The 26,916-nt window shown below is 45.0% G+C and overlaps 1 protein-coding gene across 2 annotated transcripts in view; it reads right to left on the bottom strand.

The window, feature by feature from the left end:
• LOC120894532 (Fc receptor-like protein 5) overlaps positions 1–25,921 on the bottom strand; it is a 52,656-nt gene extending 26,735 nt beyond the window's left edge. The window contains exons 1-2 of one of the 2 annotated variants that reach the window (XM_040297177.1): positions 25,698–25,921; positions 22,090–22,630 (exon numbers count right to left, since the gene is read on the bottom strand). In XM_040297177.1, coding sequence (XP_040153111.1) covers positions 22,090–22,201 — 112 coding nt within the window. In that variant the 5' untranslated portion in view covers positions 22,202–22,630; positions 25,698–25,921. The remainder of the gene's footprint in view (positions 1–22,089; positions 22,631–25,697) is intronic. The other variant, XM_040297178.1, reaches the window with a different exon arrangement.
• Between the last annotated feature and the right edge of the window lie 995 nt (positions 25,922–26,916).

The following is a 26,916-nucleotide window of genomic DNA, read 5'->3' as shown; positions in this document are numbered from 1 at the left end:
AAGGAAGAAGAGAGAAGGTACGGAGGTTGAGAAAACAAAAAGAGATAAGCAACAAAAATACACGCACACACACACTGTGAACCCAAAACCACACCACACTGCACGGCAGAAGCTCTGGAAGGAATGGATGAGCTGAAGCCAAAAGTAGGCAGCCTGCCTCTCGAGCTAACATTAGCATCATCGGTTGCGCTGGAACGCCTTCCCTGCCGCCACGGCAGGAAGATTAATGAGTTTTGGCGACAGATCGTTTTCGGAATTGGATTAAAGCCACGGGCCCCTCGATTATTATCATCCAGGGCAATAAAACATCACCCAACCCAGCCCAGCCCGTACCGGTATGGCAGGTTTTCTCCTGCACGACAAAGCAAATGCAAATATCATGTCGTAATGAAGTTTAAATTTGCCTCCTTTCTCCTTGCTTAATCTCATACACTCTTTCGACGTGTGCTGAAAGGAGAACCAAGAGACAACTTCCTCACACGGCGTTCCAATTTCCCCCGAGGAATGCTCAGTTGTTGTCATTTTCTCTTTTCTTTGTTGGCTTTCACAAAAAAAAAACCCAGCAGAAGGTAGCATGTTTTTCCTCTGTTCCTCGTTATGAAAATGACTCCTGAATTGGCACATTTCCGATGGATCATCAGAGAGAGAGCTGTGCGCGAATGCGTAAGCATAATTAGCAGTTGCACGGTGTGTTGGCGTAGGAGGTACACGACTTTTCGTTTTACTCGCCGCGGCGTGTTGATGTTTGCCGTTTTTCCACCTCCACGTAGCTTGCTGGAGTGAAGTTGTCCGTTGCGGAACGAGTTGTTTTAAATGGGAAATTTTAATTTTACGTATCAAGCTCACGGAAGTGAGAAAATTGACTTATTAGTGAATTATATGATGATGTTTTCTTGTGTAAGACATTATAAGAGCATTAAGCCGATTCATAGAGAGTGTCACTAAGCACTTGGTTGATGGTGTTTAGTAAATACGTTAAACAAGTACTGGCAATTGAACAGTTCTTTATAATAAGGCTTGTTTGTTTTTCAGATGGAGGTTCATGAATTTATAATTAAGTTTATTGAGATTGAGAAGGTTCTATACTAGACATGAAACGAGCATTATTACTAATTTTGTATTGAAAACTGTAAATATTCTTAGTTTTAAATTTTTAAACAAATAATACCAAAGGGAACAGAGAACTCCATGTTATGGTGTAATAGTATTAGAATTGACCCATTATAAGGGAAAAAAGCTTGAAATGAATCAAAAGTATGCTTCCAGTTCTAACTCAATTCCTTCAAAACAACCATAATCAAATCACGCCCATTTGCTGAAACTACACATTTTCCCATACAATCAACGAGCAACGTAAGCATTACACCACGCACATGCATTTGCTTTACCGCGGAAAGAACGCAAACACACTGTACAGTGCGGTTTCCAAAGGAAAAACAATGGAAAATGCTCATGTAATCATGTGGCAAGGACCTCATCATCGCCAGGTCTTCCCATCAACGGCACCCATTATCAACGGCTTCGTCCGCGTCGTCATTATGCTGTGCTGTGTGTGTGTGATTGCATTAACATTTATTACAACTTTCCGGTTGCCCGGTTTGCAAAATTTCCGTCCCATTAGGAACGCATCAATGGCACCATCAGCCCGACGGCAAAAGCCACTGCACTGCCTTGTCCTCCTTGTTTGGCTCCGAAGGCGGCACAATGAGGCACCATCTCGCCGGAAGTAAACTGACTAATGACAGACCACGAAAACGGTAATGTTGTTACTACCAGCGTGCCCGGATGCTTGAAGGGTCGGTAATCAAACCTCACAAGACACAGCTAATTACATAGCTTATTATTGCTTGCGCTCTGCCTGGCACTGGCTGCTCCGGGCTGCCGAGAGAGTGATAACAGGAAGGCACACTTTCCTGACGCTTTCTCCAGTACGGTTGCTCTTCATCAAACGACTGGGGCACACGGCTGACTTGCGGCCTTTACAAGATTGCTCACATTCTTGGCGTCTTGCTATATTGAGATTGCCATAATTAGGCGCAACGCAGAAGTACTCCGTAATTTCGCATTTTGTGTTTATTTAATTCAATTCCTCCATTTGCTTCCTGCTTTGATGAGCAGCGGTACTGAGTGTGGAGGCACGCCCCGGCACAATCCGGATGTAATTGCCTTTGCCGTTCGACGATGTGCCGCATTGGTTTCCGATTGATTGAGTGATTTCAGACTGCGAGCTCAAGTGAGCGAAATTCCATTGAACTGATTTCATTTTGTGCCATCAAACACCGTTCAGCTTGCCACGGTAAGCGGTGTCGGCTGGGGTGTGCTGAGGGAGGTAAACGGCGTAAGTAAGCCAATCAATCCGAACGGAATCTCACTCGCTTCTGTGAAGCGCTATGATTGAAACGGATTGAATCAAGCATCTTAATTGCACAGTCTTGCTGGTGCACAGCGATAGAGATGCAACGTTACATGCATGTCGTGCTGGGCAAAAAGCGAAAATGGAAAAGTGCCCATCATGCATGTCTTGCCTCTAGCACGATAAGAGTGCTCGAGATCATAGTGCGGGTGCAATCATTTGTTTGAACAGTATTCAAATGATGCGGACGGGTTTTCGCTGGAATATGAGCAAATGATGAAGGTAAATATTACCGCAGAAAAGGGCTCTGTCATGTGCGGAGACCTTGTGCATTCAGAGCGCTGAGTGGCCTTTCTAGATGAAATTAGCAGGAAAGTTGCACTCTATTTCAAGGAAAAGAGAAGTGTGTTCGATTAAGATACGAGCTCAATCAATGGAGATACCGGTTTGAGGTAAATTCCAGGAATAATATCTTAAATGAAATCCATTACCATTATAGTTGCCAATTGCCTGAAAAACGAGTAGAGTTTTTTTTAAACAGATCAATCATAATTGAAGCATTTAATGAAGAGACAATTTTGAACTCAGAACTTAGAATTTTAGATTTAACATGCATTGGATTCTCCATATGACATTTCATTAAATTTACTCTTTTAAGTGATGGTGTAGTAATTCTTCATGATTTGTGCAATCTTTATAATTGAAACTTCTTAAATGACATTCTTAGTTGGTTTGTCAGGGTGAACTTTATGACATACAATTTCGAACGAAATCAACTTATAAATGAATCTTGTTATTCAATATTTTTATATTAACAAATTACATATTTGATGGAAAAAAATTCTTATTCTTCTTCTTCTTCTTCTTCTTCTTCTTCTTCTTCTTCTTCTTCTTCTTCTTCATCTTCTTTTTCTTCTTCTTTCACTTTTTCTTCTTCTTCTTAGGCACAACAACAATTATCGGTTAAGGCCTGTCCCTGTATTACTAATGAGCTTGCCTCTTTCAGTATCTTATTGGTTTACCATAACGAATTAGAAAAACACTTCATTCGGGACTTGATCCTATGAAAAGCTGGTTTTGTTAAGTTGTACGAGTTGACGACTGTACTACGAGACCGGCCCAATGAATAGCCTTTGAGTTTGAAATAAAACAGAAAAGCCCTCTTCTTATGTGCGTTAAATGGATTTTCCTAACCTTGCTGGTTAAGCGATCCGTCAGCATTTGAGCGCTCAGCAACGCTCTGTCACACTATTAACAACACAAATAACTATCCAAAGTTAATATCCTTAATGTGCTTCAAGATACACACCATTGCTGAGCCATTTCTGAGGAAAATATACAATTCCACTGACATGGCTGCTAGGCACATCATTTACATGTAGCATGCCTCTACCAGCCTAATACGTCCAGAACATGCAATCATTGATGTTGATGTTTGAGTTTGAAGGTATTGTTGTCTTTTTTTCCTCCTTCCCTATGCCCTTCCCTTTCTAACCGTACATTTTAACGCCACAACTTAATGGAACTTCCAATTATGCAGTCAATCAAACGCAAATCGAACTGACAATTGGAACATATTGCCGCACATTGCTGCTCCGAAGAGCCTCCTCCTTTTGGTACATTCATCATGTGTCTCTGTGTGTTGCCATCTGTTTCCAATATCTGCACCGGATACACTTATTACTTCCCACCCCAAAACCACCCCCCTTTGCTCGTCAATCTATTTGTCAGTCTCGTTTTCGGTTACTTTAACTTCCTATCGCCACCGCCGCCGCCAACACCACAGTCACCGAAAGATCGATGCAAAGTACATTTGCACCCTCACACTTTGGAGCTATTTGTCATTTTACGTATGCACACGCACACGGTACATACAGCCAATGGTACATTTCGTAATGTGTGCAATGCAAGGTAATTGATTCATTGTTTTCCTGTCACCATAAATTATACCTTCCACTACCCATCATCCCGTCACACATCCCGTGTGGCTTTTGTGTTCCGCCCTACCTGGGAGAGTAACCGTTTCCTTGGAAGTCCTACGTCCAAGTACTAAGGGGCACCAAGACGGAAAGAAACGACAGACTCGTGGCCATGAATTTGCCGGCTACACACGAAACGATTGTTTCACTCCTTCACTGCTGTATGATTGATATGAAACATGGTCATACTTTATTGCTCACCTGAACGCGCACAGCCCAGGTAAGTGGTTGCCTCCGGGTGGCCATATTCTCCAACAACTCGAAAAGTCACTGGCACTGGTTTTCTTCTGCTTTTTTTGTTGTGTGTAGAAATATTCCCACCTTTCCTTGGGAACTGGTTTGGCAAACTGGTTGTGGGGGGAGTGGGGCAATAAATTATGCAAAGCTTGATGTCATCTGGGGCCGGTTCCGGACCGTACTGGACCCGGGCACCGAGAAGGAAACATGCTTCAAGCTCGTCCACCAATGGAAGAATCAACCAGCGGCAATGACTTAAGTGCAGCAAACACTCCCTTCTCCAAATCCGCCCCCTGAAGCCATCCTTAAATGGCACTACCCCAATCCTGAGCTTATCTGATGTGTCTTCTTCTGTTTGCTCGCTCCTGCTCTCGCTAAGAACACAGTCGAAGACCGCACCTGCGTACCCTGCAGGCCAAAGTGTGCGTACCCGGTTTGCCCAACACGTTGGCGCTAAAATTGTTGATTTGGGAGTCATTCTGGAGTGAAATTAAGAAATTTGCTTTTAATGAAGCACCCACCTGGGAGCAGCGGCCGGAATGGTTCCGCATAACAACACACAGCCACGATCCGTGCCCCACGGAGTAAAGAAGCAGCATGGAGTAGATAAGAAGGGGGAAGAGCACTTTCGTTGGACACATCTTGACCGTTGGAGGAGAGTGTCTTTGCTTGTTCTCCTTTCTTTTGGTAACAAACGCAACTTGAAACAGCCCGGCAAGAAGATAGCAAATGCTGGCACACACAGAGAGAAAAAACATACTACTTTTTAGCGCAGCATTTTCCAACCTTGGATAGCGCGAAAAGCGAAGACGACAGCGGACACTCGACACTCGCCATGTTGGCTGCATGCATAATGCAGTGCAAGTGCTACTGCGGCGAGTAGAAGCAGTGAGGCGGGCGGGTGAAGGGTTGTAAAAGTTTTTAATTAATGGTAGAGTTGTAAGAAAAATCACAAATTTTAATTAGATGATAAGGCCTGACGGTGCAACCTGCGTTACAGGGCCATTTCAATCAGACCGTTGATATTTTGGAAGGGAAGAAATTGTTTTTATCACTTTTGTCCCTCCTCCGTTTCTTTTTTAAACTTGGTTGTTTGACACTTGCTAAGTAACTGTTTCATTGAAAGTATGTTTTTGGTATGTGTGTGTGTGTGTGTGTGTGTGTGCTCTCGGCATGAAGCAGTTCACTTTGAAGAAGAAATTCGCATTAATTTTGTATAAATTGTATAACGAAAGGACGAACTTTTAAATGGCATATTTAAGAGACTTGTTTTTGTAAGACTCTCCCACCAAGCAGATTACATGGCATGAGTAACCAAACTGAGTTTTCTTAATTCTTCTTCTTCTTTTGGCTCAACAACCGTTGTCGGTCAAGACCTGCCTGTACCAATTATGGGGTTGGCTTTCAGTGACTAATTAAATGTCAACTTATAACTTTTCTTAGTTAGATTTACTTAATAACATGTACTTCATGTAAATGAAATAAAAAAAATAATTTAGTAAAATTAAATTGCTTGTTAAATAAAAAAAATCGTAACAAAAATATTTCAAATCTTTAACAATTTCTGACCATTTTTTTACATTTACTTCCCTATGATTGTACATCTCCTTTTTGTGTATAATTTATTGCTAAGAAAGCATACAACGGAAACAATTTAAATCATTCATAGCGAACCTTTTTTCCAATTCATGTTGACAAATGCTTTAAAATGTGGGCAGTAAATTTTATCACTATTTCCTTCCCAACCATATTATGGACTACATTTCCTTTTATCCATCGTTAGCCGAATAGGCTCGCAGATAAATTTTACAACCACATCCACACACAGCAGCACCGTGCCAGCATATGTTTGCCGTAGGCCATGTGTTTTTTTTTTTTTTCGTTTGTATTGCTCTCTTTCTCCTTCCTTTCGTTCGTAAGCGAAAGCTTTAAAACTCATTTCATCCTTCCCGGCCAACCCCGGGGTCCGCTATTCATCATTTTTACCTATGCAGGAGTTCATTTTTATTTTTGCATGAGTTATCCCGAAATCCCGCATCGGAAAGAAAGGAAAAAAGTATACAGGACATTGTTGTGATTGCATTGTATTGTGAATGTGTGTGTGTGTGTGTTTTATTTTTCGCTCTTAAACCGTCAAGTCACGGACTTGTTGTTTTTTTGTACTACGCAGCGCTTTTTTATTATAATTCCTAGTAAAAAAAAAAGTGGAAAAGTTCACTTCCTCCGAAAAGCAGCATAGAAGCTGCATGGCCTGCGGAGGGATACACTGTAACTGCTCCACAGCGGGGTAAGGTTCTAGCGAAACTGGCAGTAAAGGATAATCTTACCATCCTTCCATGACCAACATTTCACATGAAGCTGTGCGTGTTTCGGTGTGTTGAAGATTTATCATACTCCAGGCAAACGTGAAAGTCACTCTCACTTGCCCTTCATACGCACAAAGACACACGTAGCAGAGTAGAAGGAGGCAAAACACAACAACAAAAAAAAAGGATAAAATCATAAATCTTATCTTCTTAGCTCGACAAAATGGATGGCGACGGTAAAAGTGAACACAATGACAATATTTTGCGAAATTGCGCAAAACCAAAAAAAAAAAGTGTGTGAGAAAGTAATAGGAGTCTCGAAAAAAATAGAAAACTCTATATGAAAGAACGTCCCCAGGATGAGCCGGCGACAAATCTTGGCTGATGAGTGAACGAAAGTTAATCATCTCGAATGATGATTGGGTCAAACGAGCGGGAAAATTGATCTCACATTCATTCATAACCCGTGGCCTACTGGGCGTCTCCATCGCATTTTTCATAATGGTTTTTCGTGCACGGTTCATAGAGTGTGAAGAGCGAAAGAGCGACTGTTATGGTGGAAGAGAGAAAGAGCGAGAAAAAACTGCTCAATGCTGGACGGTAATCAATTTCCATACAACAAAAACCTCACATCACCCATGGTGGCTACCCAAGCAGAGGCAAGCAATATGTTTCCGCAAAGCAAGCCCGGTTCATTGTTGACAATAGGGATGCGCTTCCTTTTGACTTTATACCTTTACTCTAAGCTTACGAGATGCCCTTTTCGGATCTTTTCTTCTATTCAAATCCCCTTTTCCGCTCGATACATGTGTGCATGTGTTCGTTCGTTCCCTTGCTTGAAGGAAGCTAAAATTGAATTTGTGCTTTTATGCCGTACCATGCCGTTTTTATGATGCTTTCTACTGTTTTTTTTTCATCCTTTACATCCCAGTGCATTGGTATTAGTATTTGCCTTTTTTTTTTTTACTCCAATCACTCCCCTTTTTTCGTACCAAAATTGCAACCACATTGTGGTGTCGTAGTTGCGTAGTGTCAGATTTCTTACACAACACACTCACGCCATTGCGCCACTGGGCCGATGCGTCGTCACACACGCACGGGCACACACACACGAGCACACACACCATTCCGGTTAGTTCCGGGTGGCAAAAATAATGCCTGCCCGTGATGTGATTGGAATAAATTTTCATACAAATGTTACTTAATTATTAACGCCTCGTCGCCGTTAAACCTGTCCCCTCTTCTTGCCCCTCCCCCCTCTCTCTCTCTCTCTCTTTCTCTCTTCCACAATATCGATTGCGATTTGACCAAAACCGGTAACGAACGGGCTGACACCGCTCCGGAGTTTTGTGGAGCCGACCAAACATGGGAAACCCACTTCGCAAGAAAGTAAACGGTGAATGTTTCATGACGTTGTGCCCTGGCTTTCTATCTGCTTGCGCTTTGTTGCGGTCGTTTCGGTGCCGGTACCTCTCGGAAAGCAAACCGAGCAAACAGAATCTACTAGCAAACGTACATTTTATCAAGCCGCGGCAGCAAGCAACTTTACGGCCAACGTACAGCAAAACACCAAAACAGTCCCCTCGGTCCCGGTCAGCGGTCGAAACGGCAGTAAGCAATAAATAGCAAACTACATTATCCCACTTCCCATTTCTATGTGTCTGCGTATGTGTGTGTGTGTCTGCGTTGGAATTGTGATCGGGTCAAGATGGTGTGAAGTTCCTACCGATATTGGTTGTGTCTGGCTGTGTCGTTCATTTTGCTGCCGGTAGGTTTTTGTGGCTTGTTTGCCTCCTGTTTTTTGCTTTTTGCCTCTTGAGTGGGCCGGTTCAGAGGGCCGGCAAATACGGTCGATATGTTTCCGATAAGCGGTTGGATATGGTCGATGCAGCACGTGCAGCGCCTGCAGTGCAGTGTTTTGCAGCAGTCTCTTGTTTTCATAGAAGGGACGTGATCGAAAAAAGCGTTGAAAGTGTTTCCCTTTTGTTGCTTCCAGTGTTTGCTACAAATTAGTAGCAGTCATTTATTATATTGGGATTACTTTGGGATTGTTTTTACAGCAAATGATCATTATTCAATTGTTATTTTGACAATAGAACATTTGATTAAACATATTTAATTAGGATAAAATTATCTAAAATATTCAACTGAACAGAGTTTATAGTAATCCTTAAATAAAGATTTTCAACATTTTTTTTCTTATTCCCCTGACCACCCAAACACAATGATGTGCAGAAATATAATGCTATTTTGCACATGCTTGCTTTTTTGCCAAAACACTCCAGAATGATTCGCCCCGAAATTATTCCTCAAACTGAAGAATTTCCATATCTCCGTCGTCCAGTTGATTTGCATTTAATACACTATTCAGCTTCATTTGCAAGAATAAGTCACAGTTTCGCAAAGCAGAGCTCCGTTTCTTACGCGAAACCCGGCTCTTCTCAGGGTCGCATTTCATCCCATTCAGCAAAAGGGAATGCATGTTTGCTTCCCGGTTTTACCCTGCTTGCCATCATCATCATCATCATCATCATCAACATCGTCCACATCGTCCACATTTCCACACGCTGCACGACCATGCAAACGATGCTCATAAAAGTTGTGAATGGGATTCCATTTATTTATTCCATACGGCACCGAAAAATATGCTGATCTTTGCAGCGCTCGGTAGCCGGTATTTGCTACAATATCATCTCCTCAGGACTTCTTCTGTGCATCCTTCGCTACGATGCTGCTGCAATGGGGCCCGGAATGGAGCAGTGTAATGAATTCTAATCTTGCAACAAACCGTTCCCATGCAGCATGGGCTGCTCGTTTGGAGTCGTTTGGTTTGGGCGTTGTTGTTTTCTTTCTCCTTCTTTTTATTCTGGAGCTGTCCAAAGGCTTCCCGAAATGTATGCTGATCTCATAAATTGAATCTGCCAAAACAACAGAGTGAGTCAGCAGTGGTATGTTGGTTAGCATGCATAAATCTCAATCTGAGCGGGCTTTAAATTAAACTCATTCAGCGTGAGGCTGAACTAGCACGAAGGGTTTCGTCACGCCCTTGTGAATGATTGGTTTTAGAGTGAAATACCGTTGGTTTTGGAACGGATCAAACTAAAATTGGGTTTATCAACAACAATGCTACCCACAAACGCTTGAATGTATGTAATATGCGCCTAAATGTATGTAGATACATGTTTCATATAATTCAAAACATGTATAAAAATGCGATTTAATACATTAAGAATACCTATAGCACCGAGAGAAGCATTTTCTCAATATTGTTAACCCTTTCTGAGCAAGATCCGTATCCGATGGTTGACTTTAACTAAAAGAGCTTTTATTAACGTTAAAATCTAAAACTTTGCACTGAGATTTTCTCAAAGTAGCATATTTTTACACTTGAAAAGTCATCTTATAGGAGTTATTTAAATAAGTCTTATCAGAATTTGAGTAAAATCAGTTAAAATTTAAATTTATATTCAGCACCTCTCAACAGTCAAACTGCCCACTGCCTTGAAAACACGTTCACTCCCACTGCCCCGGAAATCATAAAACTTTATCCGGAATGGAATCCAAAAATTTGTCACCTCGTTTGCCGCCTTCCGTTCCCATGGCGCCGCAACCTTTGACAGGCGAAATCCTTCAATTCATTAGCATACAAATGTCGTTGATAATGTAACTTTACGCTCTTACAGCGAAGGTCAGCCCTGGAGGGTGGAGATAGTCATACCTGCCATCACCTCTCCATCCCTCTCCCACACCTTCAATAGGTAGCCATCGTTCAAGGGCTGCGCCGTTGCCGTATCTGTTCCCACTGAAACTGCGCTTCTCAAACGGAAACGAGTCCGCTGATCCTTTCGAAGCTATAAATATCTGAACTTCGCTCCGCCAACAAAGCCAATGAAAATCTCTTCCGGGGCGCTGTCAGTGGAAACGAAAAATGCTCCCGACCCACGCTTGGGAACGGTGTACGGAAAAGGGTTTTTTGTTCCTTCCCTTCCCGCATTTTCCCAAACACCCGGGAACCAGCTGTGGCACACGCTCGGTGCTTGGATGAGAAAGTTTGCCGCGCGTCTTGTTTCTGGTTCCTCGCTGCATTTCCTTTACTTCCCTCCCGAGCTGACCGAAAAATCTTGTGACCGAAAAGCGGGTCATCTTATCTGCCTTCCCCCTTTGCATTACCCCTTCGCCACCAGCTTCTGGGTCGAACAAAATCCCAGATCGAAAATGGAAGATTAGCCGCCGCACGAGCTGGTCGCAGGTGAAAGGAAGGAGAGGATTCGTTTCTGTCGGAAAGTTTCCCACTGATCCACGATTACCTGCCGTCGGTAGGGGTGGGCCATTGGTTCTAGTTTTTGAGGGTGATTTCTTACAGCCCCCGAAACGAAAAACCCTCTCGCAGACACTAGAAGGCCAGACAGGCTTGCCGCGGCTGTTGTAGGCAGCTTTCAAAGTTGTAAAGCATCGAGTGCCGGTCATGTCGGCGATGAAACTGGTATTAGGGGTTATAATTGATGGATTTCAAAGTTTTTGCTGTTTCGGGTTTTTTTTTACTTTTCTACAAACATGCACAACCAACCCTCAGCTTCCATGGTTCGATAAAAGCCCTTAATTTTCTTAACAAGTACGTGAGAAGACTCACCAAACGAAGCTTTGAACAACGTTGGTAGACAATTTTCTTGGAAACATATTTTAACAGATTCCCTTTTGGATGAAATGTTCAGCCGATTTCTTTGAAAAAACTGTTCTTGTTAATCCTCTCACCTGGTTTATCTCACTGACTAATATTTTAGCAAGCATTAAGTCCAGTTTTTGCTACCATTAAGATGTTGTGGTGGGTCAAGGATTTTCTGTCACCTTTTCCAATCTATTGTGAATAGAAAACATGTAACATTGACCCATCTAACTTTATGAGCCCTTTAACTTTAGATTGTGTGATTGCATCTCAAAATCGAATGTATTTCATATATATCAATTCTTATATTTTTGTATCCTTTGCAACACTTCAAGTACACAAACTTATAATAAGATTCACAATGATTGTAATGAGCAATGTAAGTTGGATATAAAACGTCACTTCAGCACTTTGAATCAATCAACACACAAATCTAGAAACAATATTTACTTGAACCCTTACGGAAAGAATAGTTGAAAGGAACATTAAGATAACTTCACCTCACAACTTGACATGTTTATGCAGATTATCTGTTCGTGTGTGTGCCGCTAAGAAAATACCAATTTGCTTTCAAACTGATCCTATTGAACCTGGCGCATGGTCAAACCCAGGGCTTAATAAACAAACATCCAGCTCCTCCAGAAAAAGGAGTTCACTTGCTTACACAGCGAATACCACACAAATAAACATGTAACGCCTCCGGCAACTCTGGAAACTTCCACCAAAGCAAGCGAGAGCGCAAGAGACGCTAGGTTGTTTGTTTTCCCAGGCGCTGGAATAATATTGGGCACACAACAGCTTAGCCGAAAGATGCTGATGAGAGAATGTCTCTTTAACTTCCGTGCCCGAGCACACAACAAACGCAGCAATCGATAGAGATAGTGTGTGCGTGCTTTCTGCACCAGCAAACGCTCCTAGTGAAAACCGTCTCCAGCTTCTTACTTGTGCTTCCTGTCACCCTTCAGTCGCATTTCACGCTTATCTCAATTTCCCATCGATACCCGGTCGCGTGACTGATGGGAGCAATCCATTCTTCTTCCGCCCCAAAACGCAAGAAACACCCTCGCTCACTCCGCCCGCCCGCTCCATGGACAACCTTTGATGACTTCAGCACTCTCTCGACCTCTAAACCGAAAGCATTGTTGATCCAGTCGGCTGGAAAAGATAAATTGGGAAGCGCAGAAAACGACAAAGGCCAATAAACTAGCACTGCCGACATGCCGAGCCTTTGCCCCCGCACACACGCCTTTGCGGTTGAAGATTGGATCGTGGTGAAGTGTTTTGTGTACAGACTGGTGTGCCTTTCGCCCAGAAAGCCGATGGAGCCTGAAACACATTCCCGGGGAAGTGGTAGTGGCAACCGTTGCTCTTCTTAAGATGGCCATAAAGGCACACATGGAATATGGGAAAGAAAACTGGACCAAGTGATTAGATGTCGTGTGCAATTAATACCGAAGAATCTTGTTCACTGCTTGTGTGTGTTTGTGTGATCGAGTGTGTCGCCGGACCGGGAAATGGCCATTCCAGTGTCTACGGGATCTGCGTATCTGATAAAGGGAGTGACTGCGTATGACCCGTGGTGTGACAAAGTGGAACAAAATACGGCCGGACATTGGATACGCCACGCCACCGGATGGGGCCGGTTGACTTTTCTCCCGCAAAAAGATTTATCGATGTGGGACAGCAGCCAGCGAGTTCAGAGTGGGGGGAGGTGATAAATTTATTTCCCAGCGGTAAAGATTCATGCTTAGACAGGCGTGCGGTGTTTATGGGGCTCCGGTACCGTTATTAATTGTTGAGTTAATTCCCCGTTTATTACGCACGATCTTTCAACGCCGCTTGCGTATGTTTGCTTCTCTAGAGGGATCATTTGTGGAGGCAGTTTATGTAGATTTTAAGTTGCCGTTGATGAAGTTTTGCTGCTGCTAATGTGCTGATAAATATTTGCATTAGTGACTTGACCTCACGCATTAGACAAGTCTTGAGTTAAATAATAAATAAACATTCAATAAGTTCCTTCAATTGAAGCAATAAGTTATCTTTAACCGTAACCTTTTTTTAGTAAATTTTCGTTCAATCAGTGTTCGGAAATGCCTACGAAATTCATTCGGCATCTTTTCTCACACAATTGCATACATTTAGGCGAACAAATACTGAAGTTTCCAACGCTTCATTGAAGAAATGAGCCTAAAGTTATGCAATCTGTTGGCCAAACCATGCCATCGATCATTTGTTAGTAAAACATTAGCCTTCAATATGCACTGCAAATGATCGGTTTATGTTGATTGTTATAATTCAATCAACCTAAGAGCCAAAAACCCCTTTCTAGATATATTTTAAGCAACCTTATTACACTGTTTGTGTGCTGTAAGTTTCAAGCAAGCTTACAAAATGATACATTTTAACCCATGCTACACTCACACAAACCAAATAGCGAGACATAGGTAGCAGCTGCACGGCCAAACCCAAGACGCCCTCGGAGCGGCTCATTAAAACTTATTCCGAGACGATTCACGAGCCCGGTAGCAGCATCGCATCCCCGCACCGGCCGGGTACCGAGGCTAATATATGATTTATCTATCACACATGTTGAACGAGCACGAAAACACCTTCCATTCCCCCGCACCAACATTCCACGCACCGAACTCGTGGCCGTGAAAGCCCGTCTAAAAGGACACATGTTCCCGCGATGCCATAAGCCGGCATCGTACCTCCCCCGAAGGCATTTGTAGCGCCGTGCTCACAACAATCTGAAAACCATTTAATTATTCCAATTATGAAAATTCGCTTCTCGCTACCTCTAGCTGCGAAAAGGTGGGGCGTGTGTTAAGAGTAGCGCGTGAGGCAAGCGAAACTTTCAGGAGACGAGAGAGCGAAAACAAAACGCCGAATCGACCGGAACGACCCCAGTGCAGGGAGATCGAGCTCGTTTGAGGGCGTTTGCGAGACGGCGTTGTCGTTTGCGAAGCGGATCATCTTGATGAGGTGCGATGGCTGTTCCGAACAAGCTTCATCCGAAAAAGGGCCGAAGTGCTGTGCTGTTGTCGGTCGGAACAGGTTTTTCAATCTTGCACAACCGCCTCAACAACGTACACGTACACCAGTGAAGTGTATGAAAAACTGTACCACAGCACAATTACATTTGATCCAATTAACATCTAATCTAAATCGTGGGTGCCGTATGCGTAACCGGTGCGCGCTAGATTAAGCGGTTAGTGTTTGGTAGGGAAATTTTATTAATTAATCAGCTGTTACACACGGTAATCTAAACGCTTCGCTATTACATCAACCCATCAACGCTCGACGTGCGAGATTGTTTCAACCAAAATAGAATCCTGCTTCCTGCGCAGAGAGCGCTCGAGTGCTTGCGGTAACGTTGTACGCTTGCGAGCGTAATATGAACCCTTGCGTCGCTACTTGCTGAGACGGACCCGAGCAGTACCGCCCAAGCACGCTGCTGCTGTGTGCGAAATCATTACACACAATTTTGCCCTTTTCAGTTCATCACGAATTACGTCAGCCGATGCGTTGAGGCGTGAAGCCGCACGCGGAAAAACGTGCCTCTAGCTGCCACAAACGAGGCGAGCTGTCGATTTTTGCGAAACTTACTACCGAAGCCCGGAAAAGCAATCCTTCGACGGGTGGCTGCCCATTTTCCCGACCCCGAATGACGGTTTGCGTGGGAAAAGATGAATTGATTCCAGGTATTTCTCCGTCCCTTGCTTGCGCCATATATATAAGTCCCTTCCTGCTTCGTTTACGCCTGATAGACAATGACACCTCCGGCAGGGTTTGTTAATAAGCGCTTCCGGTACGTTACGGTGAGCTTTTGGGCCAAATTTGGCCTCCCGAACTGGCTGCCTCAATAGATTTTTGCCGGAAGCGTAGGAGTGTAGGCGGGAGGAATGATTTAAAAAAGCGAAAGGTTTTCAGGAAGGCACGTGCGGTTTTGTGATAAATTCGGAACGCAAGAGAGTGAATGAAGCGAGCGTTACGAACAGAAGACAACTTTACCACAAGAAAATGTTTCCTTTTGCATCCGGATTGAGTTTGTGTGAGTGGTGCCTAGGAAATGATTTATTTATTATGAATGCTCACGGTTGTGATACTTTGATGTTTTAATTTAACTTTGATAAAAAAGATTATAATTAAGTTTCTTCTACACAAAATGAGTTTTAGTTGAGATGGTAATGTTCTCAACAGCAACATTTATTCATATCAACTTTATATGAACATCAAATAAAAAACAAGACAAAAAAATAAATTCATACATCACGTTGCGTGCATTTAGGCGCGTTCAATACTAGAAAATAGAATCGATTCAATCGATTCGGTACAAGATAAATTTGTACATCAAAAGCCAAACATGCAGCAACCTCGTCATTGCTTTTTGTGCACGATTTTCATACAATTGATTGAAACAAAAGGGCTTTGGCAAACAACGTTTCCTGCCAATGTGCTTGATTTCACATGCTTCCTACAATGCTGTTACGGTGTGTTACGTTTTAGCAGCAGCAGAAATGACACTACAATTGGTGCCCCCAGGTAATGGAAATTCTTGCGCTGGCTTCATACTAGACTATTAATAACCGGTTCCTTCACTTCCATGCAATAGTGCAGTGCTGGCTCATTTCCCATGTGGCACGTTTTCCTGTCGTTGCATTTTGCACGAGCAACATTCCCTCTAAATTCGTGGAAATTTCAAACATAAAACAATGCTTGGTACAAGATTGCCCGGGCAAGATCGTCCTCGTTGCTTGTTCCCGAGGCAAACTTGAAAGCTTTCATATTGTGCACGGGAATCATGGGGAAATAGAGCACAGAATGATACGAACACACATACACAAAGGTGGTTGCTATCTGCTGTCGATTGTGACGTGCAAACGTACAGCCATTACGAGGTTTTCGGCCGAACTTGCTTCCCCTTTGATTTGTTTCATCCTCACACAGGATTGAGCCGCATGATTCAATTCAGTTACATGCTCTTCCTTTTGATTCCTGTCCCATCAACACAACCCAACCTAATTTGCCAGCACAATTGCGCGAAGCAAACAGTGGGAGAAAAAAAGCAAAACCTGATCAAGCAATCATCGCAACGCGGTAGCATTCTGCATTTTCATTCCCAATCCAAGGGCACGATAATGCAAGCGCTCGAGCGTGAAATGAGCATAGCTTGATGGGAGGAAGGAGGAATCGTACAAATCGATTACGAGACTACGTGTGCGAAAAACACCATCCATTAGCGCGCTCACCCGGGTGGAATTGTTCCCGGCAAAACCCGGTCGCCCAGATTAGCCAGTCGGATTGATACTTGCAAATGAATCAATCGTGCTTTTCATTCCTTTTTGCATTTTCTGTCGATTCCAATCCGCTTTGGAGGTGTGAAAAATCAAACACACAGCTTTGCGCTAGAATGAAGCAAGCATTTCATTTAGGAATTTGGCAAAATGGAACATTCAGACATTTATTTTATAAAAAAAACCCATATTCCATTGAACGAACGAAACTTTTCGCGCTTTTCGCAGATAAAATTGTAAGCTGCAGGAACTGTGTGAACAAAATTCCCCAAGCGACGAACGTGAATAAATTGAGCGATCCGTTTCCAGGAGCTGAGGTTGTGGAAGGCAAGCAAGCCGGGAATGCCATCCCGAAACACATCGCTGCTCAAACACCATTACGTTAATGGAGTTCTCGATGTGCCGCAGAGTTTTTAGAAACAATTTTCACTCCACCTGCCCTTTCCTTCCCCTACCGGACATAGAAATTTTCACGCCACTCGTCCTCGTTCCAGGCAAAGTAGCGTGAGCAAAATATTGCAATTTCACCTCGCATCCGCATCACACTTGGGTTGTTCCCTCCCGTCATGCAAACATTATCGTGTCAATTACTGACTGGTGCTGGTTGGTTTTAGGGGAGGAGGCCAGAGGCTTAGGGTTTCCAGCACACGGAAGGAACATTTTGCACAATTCTGTTTTTTTTTTTTGTGTGCACATTCTTCTCTTCCATTCCCGCTATTACATACTCGCGCAGGGACAAGTTTTGCATTCCGTAAGGGATATTTTTACTCAACCTTCAAAATTCCGAATGTCCCGTTTCCGTATTCCGCCCACTCCGCATCCGTAAAACTGGTACAGGGTGTGGCGGCAGGATCCAGGATGTGGGTAAACCTTTTGCGGAATGTCATCTGCATACGGTAATGGCCAGAGAAGCACTGTGCCACTCTCGGTGTACCCTCTTCAACTGACTACCAATCTACCGCTGTAAGCGAAAGGTAGGCAGGTATGGCGAAACGAACGCTGGATGAGGGCAAGAACATGCTAGTGAAGGTTTATAATACGCCCGGCTTCCCTCACCTCAACTCCTCTATTTTTCTTAATGGTATCTCCAACACATATTCGCCGAAAATCCTCCCCCCCACGGTAAAAAGACCAGATTGACCAGCAAAAAATGGCTGACGGAGGAGAAATGGTTTCATTTTTTTTGCCACACCTTTTCCACTTACACTGCATGTGTGCGTTTGTCGACAGGAAAAACTTTCTCAGCACAATTTTAAAATTGTTGGAAATGGTCGCACATAAAGTGATTCCATGTACTTGCCCGGCCCTCAAATATTAACCTCAACCACGAGCAAAGTTGAATCTTTCCCCCTGGTGCACAACTGTCTCTCTCCCTCTGTCTCGTGTCGTGATTGACTTAACCGACCTTTTACGGGTGAAGGAGAAGGAGGAGCTTAAAAACGGGTCTATTAAAAAAAACGCACACACACACATACACACGCCCGTACCGTAGCCTTTACTGCTCGAGCTGTACGAGCGATCGCAACACGCCTAAAGTTAGGCTTCGCAAATGGCAGCCTGACCCATTTTACACATGTTCATTACATACTATCAAAATTCCACAATCTGCATCTTTCATCGGGGCCACGCCGGAGCCCCGGCGCGCTGGTAGGGCACAGAATTGGGAAAGTTTTTCCTCCTCCCCCTCCCATGCCACTCATTGCCCTTCTTTTTTCCGGTGCAATGGAAGAATAACACACCGGAGTGGTTGTAGAAATCGGGCTTGTACGGTAGCCCCGAGGACACATACAGCACACACTCACACACAAACACACGAAGACAGTAGCTATTCGCATGGTCCATTATGATGCCTCGTCGCGCACGTAATCCGGAATCGGAAATGTTTCCGCCTGTCTATGCATGCATGTATGTATGTACGCAAGGTTCACAGTGAAGGCAAACTGGAAACAATAACGTCAGCGAACAAGCATCGAAACGTCAACTTTTCAGCTCGTTGCGTATGTGTGTGTGTGCACACTTTTCCTCGGAAAGTCCTTGCGAGTGAAAGTGGGGAAAGAAAAACACAAACTTGTCCTGGGTGTAATAGAGTTCTTCAACGGCGCGGGGGAAGGATGACGCTTCCCTCTAGTCGCTCGAGACTCGATCGACACGGTTGATGGTAATTTTTCCTCGCCCAAACGGATCTGTGCCCCATGATAAAGGTAGAAACACCCTCCTGGAAGGAAGGCGCACTCGAACGGCTCAACTGGCAGTGGAGACCCGAGGAGAGGTTAGTTTTGTTGAAGTTTTTCACATTTTCTTTTACCCACCTGCACGCGCAGGTCGCCGTCCCGACCTTCCCTACTGTGTGTGTGTGTTTGTGTGTGTCTGTGTGCTTACAATCGGAATCAAGTGGGACAGGGATAACAGCTGAGAGCAAACCGGAACGGTAGGCGGTTGTTACTGTTTGTATTTTTGCGTTCATGTGGATGGGAAGCTACACACACACACACACACACTCCCCAACTCACTCCTCATTCCAACCCGTGTGCGTGTTCGTTTGAGGTTCGTTCCAGGCGTTTGAGTTTTTGCTGTGCTGCGCGGGAGGAAAGGTACGTAGGTGGCCTGCAATCGAGCTTGATTGCCCACCGAACGCGTCTGTGGCGTAACGTAACCCATCTGGCAGGAAATGAAGGAGCCCCGGGACGGTTGCCAGGGAGAAGAAACTTTATCTTTCCAGGCCCAGTGTGTGCAGAAGTGTACAGAGCGCACGGTGCGGAAGGGAAGGAAGTCCTACCGAGTCATGTTTGCTTGTTGTGTGGCCATGTAACAATGCCATTACTCGGGGCGAGAGGGATGCGAGCAGCTCGAATGTGCGGGCTCTGGGGCGGGGGTAGGAAAGTAATCTCGGAATGTGGTTTTAGAGTGTATGAAAAGCCAATCTTGATTTGATGGGTGTACAAAAATGGGTGTGCTGTGCAGACAGGGTGATGTGTCGTTTGGTGGTGGTTATTGCTAGATCTCATCTATGACCGCCTGCATGTATGCAATCGGGAGCGCTTTCGCTGGTAAGGTAGCGGAAGAGCGCTAGAAGAAGTCATTTTCCAGGTATTTATCGAATGAAAAAACACCACTAATATGACCCAAACGATCATGAGTCGTATTTGTGTGTTCCGTAAACGTTGTGTTATTATAAAGTATCTCAACTGTTTCCCTGGGTCAACATTCCCTGAAATGGCTCTGAGCTATTGTATTTGCTTAATTGAAATGATATTTTCCTTGCATTTTCCATTGACTTTGCACCTTGAACCTTCTCGGAAGATCGTCAAAATGGACTGCTTTTAATTGCTCGGGCAGGTTTGGATAAAAAATGAATGTGAATAGTAGAGAAATATTTTTATTGCATACCTTTTGGCGCTAGGCGTGAGCATTGAGGATTGACGTTTACTTAGGTCAACGAAACGGAAAAAAAATTATTGCATACTTTTGGGAGTTTTGTAACTGTCGGAGGAATAGTGGTATACATTACAGCAAGCTATTCTATTTAAACATTTTTATTCGACATCAAGTTACAATTTGGATTCATTCATGATCTCATCGATCCTGAAATTTCCCACGCCATTGATCTTTGCAATCGAGGCAAACGCTTCGTAAATGAAAGTTTCATCATCCTTATGCGCTCATTAAAAAGCCGCACAGAAAACAAAACACAAGATCCAATTTAAATGGAAGCATTTGCTCGAAAAAAAAACCTTCCTAACGATGAATATCGCCTTCAATCATCGCAATCATCATCGGTCTGCCCACCAGGCCTTTCCACTTTGCGCACTTATCAAATTCAGATCCGTACCGAAAACAATTTAGCACAGCCTTTCATCGCCAACGATGGTCAAGTAAGGAGGGAACGAAAGACACCCGCAAGGAAAAAGCAACAACAAAAAAAAAAACATACAAAAACAATAAAAGCCCAGCATCTGAAAATCCGGCCGGCTTTATTAAACGGAAACTTTTACTTTTCAATCAACCGCGGTGCTCGATTGAGAATTTATTAAACACTTTTACCCTCAACTCAACGCCATTGCGCGGCGCATTGCCCTCCATTTCCCCCGACGGGTCCACACACAGCACACAGCCCGCGGGTTTCTTCGAACGGGAGCGCTTCACAAAAGTTTCCCTCACCAAGTTGGGACGCGGACAAATGGAAAGCGCGTAAAAGTAGCAACTTTTGCCCGGCTCCGTGCGCAGCACAAAAGGGCACGCACGCACAAACGCTGAGCGCAGCGCGGCGGGAAGGAAATGGACCACCGCTGCCACACCGCCGGGGCCACAAAATTCGCCCGAAATACCGTCCTTTGTCCCGTACCGCACACAACTCGCGACGCTCGCGGTAGGAAAAACCGAAATGTAATTAATTTATCCAATAAGTCTTCCGCAGCTCAATGAAAGTCAACCTACCGAGCGGAAGAACATCGAAGCCCGGTGGAAAAACATCCCGATGGAAGGTGGAGGAGGTGTAGTGAAGCCAGCGGCCAAGAACGCTTTAGCCTGGGAGGGAAATTTTAATGAGCTGGAACTGCTTCACCGTCCAACCGTGCAGGCGTCCACCTAATCACACCACCCGGGGGGGACGCTTGAGGTGTTTTGCGGGGGAAGTTGACGCTTCCTGTCACTTTACCGGTGTGCGGAATACACCGCTTGTCACTCTGGCACAGGCAGAGGCCCCGGTTTTCAGGTACGGATCGATGGGGGAAATTCGGCGATTGGGAAGCGAAAAATAATGAACCCCGGTGACGTTTAAATTGTTTATCCTGAACTAATTAAGCTCGAAACCGGGCAGCAACCCCACTCCATACACGGGCTTCCCTTATTAGGGCCATTTAAAGCTCCTCGATCTTGAGCTTTCAACCACGCAGTGTTTGATAAAGTTTCTCTTACGCCCGTGAGAGTAGATTGGATCTACATTTGCGGAAAGGAAAATCGATAATAGACCGCTGCTGGTGGAAGAACGATGTTCTACCAACGGTACTCATCAACAGCAACCTATCGCGAGTGATGAAGCAAGCTTAGTGAAATTCACGGAACTAACTTCAAACTGTCCGACCAGATAATTGGCTCACGGGTAGATCAATTCGAGCCCGATATCATGTCGGAGATTTCTCGGATTTTCCCCCCGAAATTCTCAACCCAACCCAGCCGCAAAAGGACCCGGGCAAACGCTAACCCTGCTTAAACACTGACGATCTCGTGTGGTGCTGACATTTGATGCACATCTTACCTTTTCGCCGATGGCGTCCATTACTCTGCAGGTGATGATTATCCAGAAAGTATCCATCCAGCGAGTTGAACAGTGTCAGCAGGTACACCAGCACTAGCTTCTCGAGCCACATCTTGCCACCGCATTCAGCAGCACACCACCAGGGCAGCGGGTGGTGTGCAACTCGCTACGGCGTTGTGGTTCTTGTTATTTTATTAGTTTGCTGTGCGACCACCTACTAATCACTTGTCAAACACTTACACTTGCACGCTAGTATTTTTTACCCAATCACTTCAGTAACTTATGTTATATTAACACATCAGCTTCACTTTTCACACTAACTTTACACCAACGCACTTCCTGGGGTCTTGTGCGCCTTTTCAAGGGCACCTTCCCGGTAGGTAGCTTTTCCAGGGAAGTGGGATTGTAGTTTTGCAAGAAGCGCCTGCAGCACAATTTTCCTAGATCACCTGCCACGCTGTATGACAAGTGCTTCTCCTGTCATGTTTTAGCTGGAAATAGCTCTTTGCTTTACACTGAAACAGCACTGTTTGTGAGACGCCTTTGAAGTAGTAAACAGTGTTAAATTAATTTCAATTTCAATTGAAGCTACAAACGTTTTAAGCAGTGAGCAAACATCTTGAAACATAAACATTAAATCACGTCGATTTAAGTTGCATCTCATAATAGTTTCTAGTAGTGAAGATAATTGACATAACACGTTTGACTATATGACTTTCAGACGTTAGCTAAGACGACGCTCCACGCCCATCTCTGTTCACAGCAGTGGGTTGAAGTGTTAAGTTGCGGTTCCTTTTCAAACCGATAATCATCAATTGATCAACAAGCGGCAATGATAAAGAGCTCAGCATCTCATCTCGCCTTCGAGCTCATGCAAAACCCAGCTCTACTCAATCAACCATAACAAGGGATTATGCAATAATTGTTTGCTACCTGAACAAATTATAACAACACATCCACTAATCCCGTTTAATTCCAGCGCTTATTCCCCTATCTGCCCCACCATAAGCCACGCACCAAGCGTAATGAATACGATTTCAACACCTTTCTGACAGCGCCAGTAGGCTCAGAAATGCTCACGCGTGTTTTAAACAACCCACACGCGCTCACCTTTTCCAATAGGAAATGCTTCTTAGAATAGAGAGCCTGCTTGACTACTTGCCTCCCTACGCTACCGGCAAACTTCACTTCTATGTTCCTCTGAAAAATTGACTTCTAAAACGGGGAAATTCAATTTCTTCCCCCCCTCCGGTGGCGGCAGTATGGAGCGAAAAGTTTCCACCAAACACGTTGCCGCTAATGGTGCTGCTTGGTGGAGGCGAACAACAATAACAACTGCCAAAAACCTGCGCCCCAGCATGAACGGTCTGCGCCCCATAAAACCGGGACACTGCCAGGTGGATCAGGATTGTGTGTGTTTGTGTGTGTCTGCGACAATGATTGGAGCTGAACAGTGCGTAGGCTTCCGTAGCTTTCCACCGGCACATACCCCGTACACATTCCTTTTCATCGATGTTCCCACTGTTCAGATCGGAACGATTTCTTGGCGTGGTGTGGACCCCGGTTGCTGAAAAATAGCACCGAGCGAACACGCGAAGGGAATTATTATCATTCCTCCTTTTTTGCAAAATCCGACATTAAAAGTACGGCCCCCGTCCACTATCTTCCCCGCCAAGCTCCCCAGATGATGAGGACCTGCTACTCCACAGTTCTATCGATGATAGCCAAAGGTAAACAAGCTTCGTTTTCTTTCCCAGTTTCGGAACCGAACCTAACAAACCTCTTCGCTCACTAACGATAATCCTGTTTCCGATGCCGTGGACGAGCGCGAGCAGACCGGGCCAACATCGTCACGCGGGGCAATGACGATGATGGTGATGATGGCGCTCTTCTGGTGATTCTGAAGCAAAAAGCTGATTTTGAGCAGCAACGATGACATTAAGCTGAAAAGCATTCCACTCTCCCTCGCACTCTCCGCGCAGTCTCGGCTCGATCTGTGCGAAAGCGGAAATCCAACTAGACGGAAAATGGGTTTCCTTCACGCGCGCCCACCTTTGCCAAACGCACAGCAGTCAGTGCTGTACGCCAGGGTGGTGGCACCTTGTGGACAAAAGTATTTAGCATATAAATGGACGACTAATTTATGATTATTTCCCATTGAGTCGTCCGATTTTCGCCCCGGGTACCATTTCGCTACAGTGGGGCGTCCCCCGGCTCGACTCGGCCTGTCGATGTCTCGATGGCAAGGAGTTTTGATTTGTTTTCCCAGCAAGAAGCAACGTCGTCGGGCAGACTTGCACACCGGCGGAGACAGCCACACTTAAGCCGGATTACAAACTTTTCCATTTGCCACCAGCGCGTTTCGTTCGTGCGGTGTTCTTCCGTCCCCTGGGAGACGGAGCCTTGTTGGTTCATTGCTTGATTCAATTCTTCCCAATGTCTCTCACACGAACCAGAGGTAAGACACTGTAGCGACGTCACGTGAGTTCACGAACAAGCTGAAGTGCTGTCTTGATGGGCTTGATCCACAGCAATCGGTTCGAGTTATAATTCCCAGCTCCCAGGAGCTGACACTGACCCACCGAGTGTCGCTGGAACTTTTAATCCTTTGCCATTTGCCGCTCGCAAGCTGTCAATAACTTTTCCCACTGTGCACACAAAACTAGTGGCCTGATGTAGCTTAGTGTCCCTGACCCAGACCCGGGGTCCCGAAAAACATCGCCGAAATAGATTTTAATCGGATTTCGGACGGGCTTGGAACGGTCGTTTGATGCTGCCGTCTGTCCGCTGTCGGTCGCTGCGGCTCCGGAACTTCTGGAGCAGTGTGAAGACCGGAACACAGAAACAGCTGGTCTAATGATGATGATGCTTCGCTGAACGCACCAGACCAGCGCACAGATTGTTGCACGCGAACATTCTCACACATGGTAATGGATTGAAGAATCGGAGAGCACCGTAAGAGCACGCGTCTTACGTAAATATTTAAAAACGCCCGTCCGACCGTTTGGCGGATCGTTTGCATTGCCTACTCCCCGAAAATTTGAACACACACACCGTAGCAACGAAGCACACCGTTTTATCGACCCGCACACTTGGATGTGTCTGTGTTTGCCACCGGCCTTTTCAACTTGCAGAGGGCACATCACTGTCAACGGCAGGCACTACAACGGAACAGCGGCACTGACCTCGTTACCCGTTCTCACAGTTGACTACACACACATACACAACCACACACCCACACACACACACACATACACACCGAACACACCAGTTGGTGGCTGCTGCGCATCGATTTATCTTCGTTTTCACCTTAATTTATCATAATTTATGAGGAGCTGCAGCAGCTTCTGTCACTCGTTGTTTTTCCTGGTAGTGGATACCACGGCACACATACACACACACACAGGGACACCTTTTGCCAAGTGGCACCCGGTGTTAGGGTGTGATTAGATCATCATCATCCTGCATCACCTGAAGCACTTGGTGTAATATTTCACGCCATTCACGGTGTCATTAGTTGAACTTTTAAGCAAACGCCAGGTGACATCACGACATTTCTTGCCACCTAAAAGGGATTGTTGTGATGACGACATGTGGACTTTTGGTACCTTCTTGTAACAGGACACACACACACACCCTCAATCGCCCATCATCCGTTCCGCACCCACAACCACAGTGTGATCGATTTAGAAGAGGAAAAAAAAGATCCACACCACACACACGCCTATAGCCCCGAACGAACGAACGTCACGGCTCGCGGGGGAAGAAAACACCGTCACACGCGCTTCCGACGCGATTGTCACGAGGTATCGCAGCCTACTGAAACAGGGAGCCTGGATACCGGATCTTCTTCACAACGGCACCGCACGCACATTGGGCCCGTGATGGCGTTTCTTCGGGCTCGGGCTGTTCGGGTTTTTGGGACGGTTTTTCGTACACACTCCGAAGCCTCGCCTGCGGCGGTTCGGAAACTGCTCGAAAAAATACCACTGCCAACTGCTCGAAAAGTGTCGTTCGCTGTCGCTCGTGCTGGCGAAAGGACGAACGAATAGGTGGCGCAGGCGCACAAGCGATCCTACGGCTGTTTGTAGTACTGCGGACCGCACAAACCCAAACCGAAATTGAGCTACTCTGGCCGTTTGCCCAGCTGTCGATGCTGGGAACTGGGGCGCTGGGCTGGGGGAGTGGGTGAGAGTGAGTGGGGGGTTTCCGTTTTCAGCGGAGCTCAGTTTTGCTGGCGGATGGACCACGGGCGCCCGCAAACATCGACCAGCGTTCGGTGTGATAAGACGGGGTCGAGCGTACAATACTGTCACGTGTGATAAGAGCCAAGGGGAGGATTTTTTGTTAGTCGTTCGCTTACTATTGGGAAGCAATTGACGAGTTGGAAGATGTACAAGAAGAAAGATTCGCCACGAATCTAGGATGAAAATGTTCAAGTATGAGTATGGATTAGCTACGTCATCGGGCTGGTGTCATTGGGATGATAAAAATAATTACTCATTTTGTGACTCGGCTGCAAGACAAGATACTACCAAGTCGAATCACTCCTTAAATAACTTGAAGGACAGTGTTCATCAGTTATATTACAGTTCCACTTTCATGTTTATTATACCAGAACCGGAAAGCTGCAGCTGGAGTATACAATTTCTCGGAAGGTTTAATATTTCTGGAAATGATGCAGATGCACCTACTGCATAAAATCAACAGTACCTTGGCAACGGCATTGATATGTTTAAACATCTGCATACCCAATGATAGTTTTTCGAAATCTGGATTGAGCTTTGGGAACGACTGAGGCCAGTTACATCATACAAGCTTAGCAAA

The sequence above is a fragment of the Anopheles arabiensis genome, chromosome 2, assembly GCF_016920715.1.
Source record: "Anopheles arabiensis isolate DONGOLA chromosome 2, AaraD3, whole genome shotgun sequence".
NCBI lineage: Eukaryota > Metazoa > Arthropoda > Insecta > Diptera > Culicidae > Anopheles > Anopheles arabiensis.
The sequence above is the reverse complement of the archived record's forward strand: the minus strand, read 5'-3'. Positions and strand labels throughout refer to the sequence as shown.